Source organism: Osmerus mordax, chromosome 2 (assembly GCF_038355195.1).
Source record: "Osmerus mordax isolate fOsmMor3 chromosome 2, fOsmMor3.pri, whole genome shotgun sequence".
Classification (NCBI taxonomy): domain Eukaryota; kingdom Metazoa; phylum Chordata; class Actinopteri; order Osmeriformes; family Osmeridae; genus Osmerus; species Osmerus mordax.
The window spans coordinates 16,161,825-16,172,792 of NC_090051.1; the positions used below are offsets into that span (position 1 = coordinate 16,161,825).

The 10,968-nt window shown below is 41.7% G+C and overlaps 1 protein-coding gene across 1 annotated transcript; it reads left to right on the forward strand.

Annotated features, from left to right (window-relative positions):
* The first annotated feature begins 2,558 nt into the window (after positions 1-2,558).
* LOC136956742 (eIF5-mimic protein 2-A-like) lies at positions 2,559-7,386 on the forward strand. Its single transcript, XM_067250718.1, has 12 exons — positions 2,559-2,663; positions 3,655-3,728; positions 3,828-4,004; positions 4,144-4,238; positions 4,383-4,448; positions 4,585-4,720; positions 4,887-4,996; positions 5,172-5,342; positions 5,464-5,610; positions 5,749-5,887; positions 6,200-6,322; positions 6,647-7,386. Exons 2-12 carry the CDS (start codon positions 3,665-3,667, stop codon positions 6,676-6,678), a joined length of 1,260 nt encoding a protein of 419 aa, XP_067106819.1. The 5' UTR covers positions 2,559-2,663; positions 3,655-3,664; the 3' UTR covers positions 6,679-7,386.
* The last annotated feature ends 3,582 nt before the right edge of the window (positions 7,387-10,968 follow it).

Below are 10,968 nucleotides of genomic sequence, written 5' to 3' on the forward strand. Positions count from 1 at the left end.
GTGCATTACATAATCTGTATCAGTCACATCAGCTGTATTCTACAGGTTTTGTGGTTTCTTGCAAAAATATCACTAAATGTTGCCCTCCTTGAATCGATACTTAATACACCTAAATTGCTTAACCTCTCATCTGATATTGTGAACCTAAGATATGTTTTCACCAGCTTTAGTGCAGAAAAACTCAGTTCACAAGAAGTACTAGCAGGGATTGAAACAGCTATTTTTTATATTGTTTAAAGACCTCAAAGAAAATATCTTTATAGCTCAATGAATAATGCTTGTTTTACTGCACTGGTGGGTCTCTGCATGCCATTCTGTATTTTCCTTTGTAAAATTATTCAGAAAGGATGTAGTTCATGCCCCAAGTCCTCAATATTTGATTCCTACATTCTAGCAAATGGAAAAAGGGACATCTATCTTCTCTGGAGGTGAACAGGCTGCTGGACCAGGGCCAGGTGGGGCAGGTGCAGATGATGAGAGATGGGGACTTCCTCACACACATCCCTCGCTTAGTGGAGAAAGAGCTTGGAGGTGAAGCTCTGCTGGACCTGGGGGTCTACCCAAAAGCCACAGGCTATTGCATAGACACAGATGAAGTAAGTATAATACATGAATTAATACATTATTCAAAGGTGTACTGTACACCCCAGAACCATCATGGTAGGCACTGGCACAGTAAGTGTAAGTCACTTACATGCATCGAATACATTTAAACAAGTCACGGAACTCAGAATCTAGTTATTGATCTGTTAATAAAGAGTGGAGTTGATTAAAAATGTTCATAATTAATTGAGCTCTGACTTTATTGAACAGATTTACAGTCTGAGCATGTTTAATAACCTGTGCAGTTAATTAAATTAGTTTATGGTTCAAAGGTTAGTCTGTTGAGTTCATTAAATTACTGTTAGATTTAGTGTGTCATTCAATGAGCTTATGAAAACTTTATTAGTGTTATCAAACAAACTGTCAAAGCCTTTTGCTCTCATATTAAAAATGGGTATGTGCAATGTTAAAGTGTGTTCGTTTCTTAAGTTCCAAACCAAATGGTAGGTTTCACCACTCTGTGAATGTGAATGGGAAGAAGCAGTTTTCTCTTCCTGAGCTTGGCATAATAACTGTATATAGGGCTCACAGAAAACAAACTATATTCACACAAAAACACCATATTCTGCACCCAAATCTCATTCAAGTGGATGATAGCCATCGGTGGATGGAAATCTAATCCCAATAGTGTCCAAAATGTGACCAAAACATTTAAATGAGATTGCAGTGCAGTCTACCGAATCCATGTTTTTATTTTCACATGAATTCAAGTAGTGACAATAATCAAGAAAGCAATTCTCATTTTATTTTATTTTGAGTGTCTATGACAAATGTGAAGACTTCCTCTGATGTCTGTTTGCAGTATCTCAAGAGGAATCAATAATGTACAGCATGTGACTTGAGACCTCATGATATATATTTAATGAGCAAAAAAACAGTACTGGTTATTTTTTTGAGTTATTAGAATTGCTTATCAGCACATATCCCCTGGGCCCTGCTGAATGGGGCTATTGTTTTTTTTGTTTGTTTATTCGTCAGCCCATATAGGGTTATGACTAGTAGTCCAGCACTCAAGGTGTAGCTTGTGCAAGACAATCATGCTGTTCACATAAACTACACTCCTGATTCTCCTGATCTGTTGGGTGTTCATGATTCTAAATGGGGAAAGGAAGGCAGTAAATAAGGTATATTACATTTAACTCCCTTTATTATGCACGGAGGTAATTTATGTTTGTGATGTGTTATTGAAGCTTCTTTAGACTGCATTCAGTAGCTCTTTAGATCTTTTAGTCGGTATGATGTGATTCCAAGTATACAAAACCCTGATGCACCAGAAACCAGTTAGACGATCTTGACTACACTAAAGCCTACTATAGGCTATAGCAGGCCTATATCTCCTATAGATATCCCTTAAATTCAGTTTCATTGTGTCTGGAGATAAAGCCCACAAGTTGAGGGTTTGGCAAAACAAACTGGGTTGATTTCTGGCCACATTTAGTCTTTCAACTTCTTGCCAGTGATTGCACTCAATGTCAATAACTTTGTTTCAGTTAACACACGTTTTATCTGATAGCCTGTTAGGTTACCTTTTTCAACTCAAAGCCGCATTTCAAATGTACACTTTAGATTCGTTTCAGATTACCGTTTGCATGTCATTTCCTACACTACTGCAAGAGGACATTTTCCTTTGACCCTAACAGAGATGTGCATTGTTCAGAGTTCCCCGTGTTCAGTCGATGAGCATTCACCTCGGGGCCTTTGTTCAAGCTTGCCTTTTCAGGGAGGGTGGTAACTTTCTAAAGTGGGGTGGTATGCCCTTTAAAGAAAGTATCTGCGCTTTAGGTCAATTTTGATCAATAATTGTAACATACCTTTGTCACAATGTATGTATCAGTGTTGTTTATTTGTAATACATTGCTGATATATATCAATAACAGAGATGTTTTGTTTTACAATTATTGCTGTCTCCCCTACTAAAGTGTGATGATCCATACGATATCAAGCTCGAGTCGGCGCAGAACACTACTTCCTCAGATTTTTTGGTTAGGCCAAGAAATCTCGTTGTTGTGTCGCAGTACCTAGAGTTTCTTTGACTGTTTTTGATCATACATCGGAATTCGGTAAGTTGTCATTCGATTGTGTACAGCTTCGCTGCGTTTATCATCGAGGTAAAAATATTGCATGAAAGTTACATCGTAGTAATGTTAAGTCAATTTAAATTGAGGAGGGGACATGCGTCTACTGGTTTGGCTAGCTACCGAGCATAGCTAGCTGGCTACAGAATCAGAAGGAACATACAGTACCAAGCTACGTAGGTAGGACTAAACAAACAAAACCTGGCGCGTGGTCGAAGTAATATAGCATGGGAGATCGCATTACTTGTAAATTATTTGTAAATGAAAGACATCTGTTTGGTTTCAGTTTTGCACATGATGCCGTTTGAACAAGGCAAGGCGGTTAGTGCTAACTATTCTGGCCTCGACCAACCCAGCTGATTGCGGTGGACTGTAATGGATGTGTAGATCCATTAAAACCTAACAAAAACTAGCATGTACAACAAGGGGGGAGGGTGGGGGGTTTTAAACTTATACAGCCCCTTTTCTACTATGTTAGCTCTAGTTTTAATGGATTATGGTTGTGCGTAATTGTGGCCAGCTAACTAATAGTGAATGGTGACGGGCTTCATATTACCATGGCAATTTAGCTGTTTATCGTTACCGCTGTTATGTGCATCTTTATCACAAACAAATTTGATTTGATCACACATATATTGCCAGTTATAATACGGGTGGTTGAAATCAAGCATTCTGATTGGTTGAGAGTGAGTCACGGGGTGTGCTTTATTGAGCATAAAGTACGGTACGGTGTACAGGTGTTTACAGTACGCCTGTTTACATTTGCCTTAAAATGGAGCGTTCCATATTAGTGCGCACTCAAAATAACGGTTACATTTTTGGTTGTCATTGGTAATTGTGTACGTGTTCCAGGGTTTGCCGGCCCTCCGCGCACGTACTTTATTGGCAATAAAGTACTGCCTCTCGTACCTTATTGCTTAAATGTCTTTGTCACTCATTTACACTCGTTGTACACTCTCTCTCTTGTCTTGTACAGGGTGTCTTTTATGAGTAATCAAAGGCAGCAGAAGCCTACGCTAACAGGCCAGCGTTTTAAAACTAGGAAGAGAGGTGAGCTTAATTATTTACATATCCAGTTTTGGAAAAAAATAACTTATGCTGCTGTCTTGTTTAGCTATTCCACACAACTAAACATTTATTGTTCAACAGATGAAAAGGAGAGGTTTGACCCTACCCAGTTTCAGGAAAGCATCGTACAAGGTCTGAATCAAACTGGCTCTGATTTGGAAGCTGTAGCGAAATTTCTTGATGCCTCTGGCGCAAAACTTGACTACCGTCGCTATGCCGAGACACTCTTTGACATCCTGGTGGCTGGCGGAATGCTGGGTAAATTATATTTGCATGTCTAATGCCTAGTTAAATATTTAAGTTTCATTTAGTCTAAGGTTTAAATTGTTCTTGAACATTCAATACGTTCAGTGTATCAGATGTATGAGTTTTGCCTAAAATGTCTGTTTGTTTTCAGCCCCTGGGGGAACCTTGTCTGATGACTTGACCCGCACAGAGTTCTGTCTCTTCACGGCACAAGAAGACCTAGAGACCATGCAAGCATATGCACAGGTTTGTTGGAAGTATGGGATTCCTAGTGCTCCCAGAAACCTCCAAATTGTTGTATTTTTTCAAAATGTTGTTTCAAAATCTCTACAGTCCAAGATTTATGCTAGAATTATATATATATATTTTTTTGTTTTTTGTTATTTGAAGGTCTTTAACAAGCTTATCAGGCGTTACAAGTACCTGGAGAAAGGTTTTGAGGAAGAGATTAAGAAGGTCAGTAAACTGAATGTAAAGAAATGTACTACTTGTGTATCGCCAATGTTGGTTTAGATGTTCTGAATTAATCTTTGTCGGCCCTCAATTTTTGTCTTGTAACAGTTTTTCTCTTTGTTCCATGTCTTCTATTCAGTTGCTGCTGTTTTTAAAAGGATTTACTGAGTCTGAGCGCAACAAGCTGGCCATGCTGACTGGCATCCTGTTGGCCAATGGAAACATTTCGGCCTCCATCCTGAACAGCCTCTACAATGAAAACCTTGTCAAAGAAGGTAAGGATTTGATTTCCCCAACTTTAGTGTCATCGATTGTTTAATACGCCTCATTTTTGTCTGCGTTGCAAAAACATGTTGTGCAGTCAACATAATAGTTTGAGAAGGGATTTTTCTCTTGTATGCTCTGGAGCTTCAAGTCAGTCAATCTTATTTTACCCTACAGGGGTCTCTGCAGCATTTGCTGTGAAACTTTTCAAATCCTGGATCCATGAGAAGGACATCAACTCTGTTGCAGGTAGTCTTCGCAAGGTCGGCATGGATAATAGGCTCATGGTGAGTGTAGACCGAAAGATGGTTGTTAAAATGTGTAAAGTTAACCTTTTTATAGTATAATCAATATTTTATCAGCTAATGCGGAATGGGAAGGAGGGGAAGGCTCTAAAGTTTCAGAGAATCATTTGCTGCTGAGAAGTATTATAACAGCCTTTCTCCTTCCCACATCCTTCAGGAGCTATTTCCTGCCAACAAGCGGAGCTGTGAGCACTTCTCCAAGTACTTCACCGACGCCGGGCTCAAAGAGCTGTCAGACTTTGCCAGAAACCAGCAGTCCATCGGGGCCCGGAAGGAACTCCAGAAAGAGCTGCAGGAGCAGATGTCACTTGGGGAGCCATTAAAAGATGTAAGGCGCCCTCTTTTTAGCTGTAATACAGGAAAGCCAACAGATCCAACGGATCGACCTGCTTCGAGGGACTTGGGTTTGTCTCCTTGTGTTAACTGTCATATCTGTGGTTTTTCTGCAGACCATTGCCTATGTCAGGGAGGAGATGAAGAAGACCAGCATCTCCGAGCAGACCATGATCAGCATCATCTGGAGCAGTGTGATGAGCTCTGTGGAGTGGAACAAGAAAGAGGAGCTTTGCACCGAACAAGCCATCAAACTCTTGAAGGTCAGGCACCATCCCATGATGGCTTCTGAATCCTAGATCTTCTGTTGTATTTTCTATATGCCTTATTTGTACAAAAGTTGCACTTTGATCAAAAGTGGAAGAAAAAAAATCAATAAGTGTAATGTCTTGTTTCTACAGCAATACAGTCCCCTGCTCAAGGCCTTCACCTCCCAGGGCCAGTCTGAGATCACCCTGATGCTCAAGATCCAAGAGTATTGCTATGACAACATCCACTTCATGAAGGCTTTCCAGAAAATTGTCGTGCTGCTTTACAAAGGTATGCGACAGCTGTACGTGTATAGGGAGTCAGGTGGCTGAGCGGTGAGGGAATCGGGCTAGTAATCCGAAGGTTGCCAGTTCGATTCCCGGTCATGCCAACTGACGTTGTGTCCTTGGGCAAGGCACTTCACCCTACTTGCCTCGGGGGAATGTCCCTGTACTTACTGTAAGTCGCTCTGGATAAGAGCGTCTGCTAAATGACTAAATGTAAATGTATAGATACATGGCTGATGATGTAATGGTTCCGTCATAGTTGGGTGGGTGCATGATTAATAGGAGTGGTTTGATTGGTCTTATTTCTTTTGTTCAGCGGATGTCCTGAGTGAAGAAGCCATTCTGAAGTGGTACACTGAAGCTCATGTTGCCAAAGGAAAGAGCGTTTTTCTGGAACAGATGAAAAAGTTTGTGGAGTGGCTCAAGAATGCTGAGGAAGGTGAGCATGTGTGGTTGTCAGGGGACTAATCTACCAATAAGAGCGATAGATACTATTCACCGTTCCATCTCTCAATTTCAACCAGGGACAGCATTTTCTTTCAATTGGTTTGTACCGAGCAGAATCTTCATAGTTTTCATATTTCCTGTTTTATGTTCCACCTTTTTAAAATGATTGCTCCCGAACCAGTCAGAACCAAATTATAGATTGTGTGTGTGTGTGTGTAACAAAATATTGATTGTTCCTTGATTTGGGTGTATTTGTGTGTGTTGATTTCTGGTTGTCTTTGCTCATATGGCTGACACTGAATTTGCTGTGTTCCAGAATCTGAGTCAGAGGAGGAAGAGGCAGACTAAAGACCTCAAGCCAACCGAGACTCAACATTTTTAGGCTAACTAACGTAGCACCTGGAGCAGTATAATGTTTTGTTACAGAAGTGCTTGTCTTTAGTTATTTACTTTCTTTTTTCTTTTGTATTCTACCTCCTCAACTCGAACCATAATGTCTAGGTGTAATGTAAGGGCTTTTACATCCTATCCATTTTAAACATTTTGTTTTCTATTGGAACTAATAAAGTTTACACTTCTTATAATATGAATCACGAGTATACCTCCTCATTGAAGTGAGGACATGTTGCCAGATTTGAGGAAATTTATCCAACCCCACTTTTCTATGTATTTTTTTTTGTTAGTTTCAGGACTTCCCTATAAACTAGAGCATTGGAATATCTACATTTCATTTAGACACCGTTGGTTGTGGAAGTCTGCCTGAGGCTAATGCATAATTAAGAACTTTGTTTTGCAACGATTAATGATGGACTGATGGAAAAACTTCTCTTTTTTTCTCGTTTTTGCCAATGTGACTTTTCCCCCTTCCCTAATTTCATCTCTCCTCCTTTGGACCTTAACCAGTCTACTGCAACGGTGCTGGTGGCATTGCCCATTGAATTGAACTGTAATCGCTATTTACTTCATCTGTAACATACTGTGCCAGCTTCAAGATTATAATTTTTTTCTTTATCCTGTTATCAATTTGACTTTTTAAAATAAAAGCAATTACTGGTTGTCAGCGTTTGTTACTGTATTTTGCGGGTCCTTCTTGTCATGAAGTGTTTATCTAGAATGAGTTAGCAAGGGCAATTGCGTTGGCAGAAAATACTGCAATTCTGTGAAAAAATCCTCATGACCTGGGGTTAACACTCAAAGGTGTAAAGTGCTAAACAACCAGAATGTTTATCTATGGTGAGAAGTGCAAAACAGTCATACATGGGTAAATGTTTGCTTTGTTTTAAAAGCCAATTAGGGCTCAGCCGGGCATGAGGAAGTGGAGATAAAGCGCTGTAAGCCTGCTGTGAGGACATTGAAACAGTGGACCAGTGAAGCTATGGAGGATCTGCGGGCGTGCTTGGACTGCACTGACTGGGACATGTTCACAACTGCTACCAATAGTCTGGATGAGCTCACAGAGGCTGTGACATCATACATCAGCTTCTGTGAGGACTGCTGTATACCAACTCGGACCAGGGTGAGCTACAACAACGACAAACCCTGGTTTACAGCTAAACTCAGAAGGTTGAGGTCAGCGAAAGAGGCTGCGTTTAGGAGTGGGGACAGAGACAGTTTCAAGGAGTCGAATAACAGGTTTAGCAAGGCGGTGAGGGAGGCTAAACGACTACTCGGAGTAAAAAAACAATTCTCTGCAAACAAGTCTGCTTCTGTCTGGAGAGGGCTCAGGCAGATTACCCCCACTACACTAACGACTCCCGCCTGGCCAACGACCTGAATGAGTTCTACTGCAGATTTGAAAGACAATTGGACAGTCCTGAACTACCCCTTCCCACCCAGGAGGCCTCCCACCTCCCCCCTCTACAGTGACGACTCTCCATTCAGGAGGGTGAAGTTAACAGAATTTTCAAGAGGCAGAATCCCCGCAAAGCAGCTGGGCCGGACTCTGTCTCTCCAGCCACCCTCAAGCACTGCGCTGACCAGCTGTCTCTGGTGTTTACCTACATCTTTAACACCTCCCTTGAGACATGCCATGTGCCAGCCTGTCTCAAGTCCTCCACCATCATCCCTGTGCCCAAAAAGCCAAGGCCAACAGGACATAATGACTACAGACCCCTCGCCCTGACCTCTGTGGTAATGAAGTCTTTCGAGCACCTGGTGCTGGCACACCTTAAATCCATCACAGACCCTCTACTGGACCCCCTGCAGTTTGCCTACAGAGCCAACAGGTCTGTGGACGATGCAGTTAACATGGCCCTCCACTTCACCCTACAGAACCTGGACTCCCCAGCATCCTATGCCAGGATCCTGTTTGTGGACTTCAGCTCTGCCTTCAATACCATCATCCCCGCCCTGCTTCAGGACAAGCTCTCCCAGCTGAACGTGCCTGATTCCACCTGCAGGTGGATCACAGACTTCCTGTCTGACAGGAAGCAGTGCGTTGAGCTGGGAACACAAGTCTCTGACTCCCGGTCCATCCGCACTGGATCACCCCAAGGCTGCGTCCTTTCTCCTCTGCTCTTCTCCCTGTACACCAACAGCTGCACCTATAGTCATCCGTCCGTCAAACTCCTCAAGTTTGCGGACGACACCACCCTCATTGGGCTCATCTCTGGTGGAGATGAGTTTGATTGGGAAGCGGCCAACCTGGTGACCTGGTGCAGCCAGAACAACCTAGAGCTCAATGCTCTTAAGACAGTGGAGATGGTTGTGGACTTCAGGAAGAATACAGCCCCACTCACCCCCATCACCCTGTGTGACCCCAGTCAACACTGGAGTCCTTCCGCTTCCTGGGCGCTATCCTCTCCCAGGACCTCAAGTGGGAACTGAACATCAGCTCCCTCACCAAGAAAGCACAACAGAGGATGTACTTCCTACGCTGAAGAAAGCTGAAGAAATTCAACCTGCCAAAGACAATGATGGTGCACTTCTACACAGACATCATTGAGTCCATCCTCACCTCCATCACCATCTGGTACGCTGCTGCCACTGCCAAGGACAAGAGCAGGCTGCAGCATATCATCCGCACTGCTGAGAAGGTGATTGGCTGCAATCTGCCTACCCTCGAGGACCTGCACACGTCGAGGACCCTGAGGCGAGCAAGGAAGATTGTGGCCGACTCCTCCCACCCTAGTCACTCCCTGTTTCAATCACTCCCCTCCGGCAGAAGGCTGCGGTCCATCAGGACCAATACCACATGCCACAAAAACAGTTTCTTCCAGTTTCTTCCTCTTCAACAAGGCCAAGGGTTCACACTGACTTCATGACTTAATGCCCTTAAAACAACACTGCTTTTTGCACTGGACAATTCAATCCTGTACCATTTGTATTTTTTGTAATATTTGTATTTTTATATTGTAAATTACTGCAACTTATATTTTATATTTTATTGTATAGTTTATTTTAATCTAATTCCATTGCTAGTTATGTACCTTTAGTTTGCTAGTTATGTACCCTTAGTATAGTTAGTCCTCATATTTACATTTTAGATTCCTATATGTTTAATGTTTGCACCTTCCTGCCAAAGCAAATTCCTTGTCTGTGCAAACTTTCATGGCGAATAAAACCCATTCTGATTCTGAGATGAGACAGTAATCTAATGAGTGGCAAACACTTCATACTAGGAGGTCATTGAACCTGATTTATGACAGTAATTTAAAAAGCAGAAGGTATGAAACGCATCCCTATGCTTGTATGTGGAGTGTGTATGTCGGCATTTAATAAACTGGGTCTTGGCTTTTGAATATTGTATCTTCTCAATGAGATATTTCAAAATCTGATTATCAGTTAAGATGCTTAACTGTTTCTCTGCTAAATTATACCTTTAGTCCTACTGCTATATTCATTGAAGTCACAGACCTTTTAAAATGTGATCTTGGAATTTCATCATGAATGATGTGGATTTAGGAGTTGACTTATAATATAACCATGCTATTGGAATATCAAAAACTGAAGTGAAACTAAATTTGATTGCTGAAACAATTTTCATAATTCAATAGATTGAGACACAATGTATCCGAATATATAAACACAAATATTTATAGTCCATTTAATTTGTATCCAATTACGCTTTGTTTTTACAGACTCAGAGCAAACAATATAAACATTCTCCACGCCTTTACATTTTGATTTACATTTTTGGTACGGTAGGTTGGTCTTTTTTACTGAATACCAATAGATGGCAGTATGTCCTGGGAAGATGACGCCTTTGAACGCTTTTTTCTGGAACCGTCCAAATTGTATAAGAAAACTAAGTCTTCAGGTCTACAATCCTAAATGTTCTCTCTTTTCTCTAAGGAGTCTGTTTTTTGTGTTGTGTTCAGTCTTTCTAAAAAAACTAAACTATTTGAGAGACATGCCTGTATGTGAACGCAACTAGTTTGTCCGGTGAGAACTTGTCGTATGTGTGTGTTGTGTGTGTGTGTCAGGAGATGAGGCAGCAGTCCTAGATGGCTATGAGGTCCCCCCTCCTGCGATAAACAACATTAGTGTCACTTGTCATGGTAATACCTATCACTGGTGCATTGTTGGTGAGGTTCCTTTCATGCAGGCTGCTCTTCTTGTGGTGTCGGTAGGCTGGCACAGTACGTCAGCAGGAACAGGTATACTGCTATTTAGTAGTAAGCTTTCAGAAGAATAGGG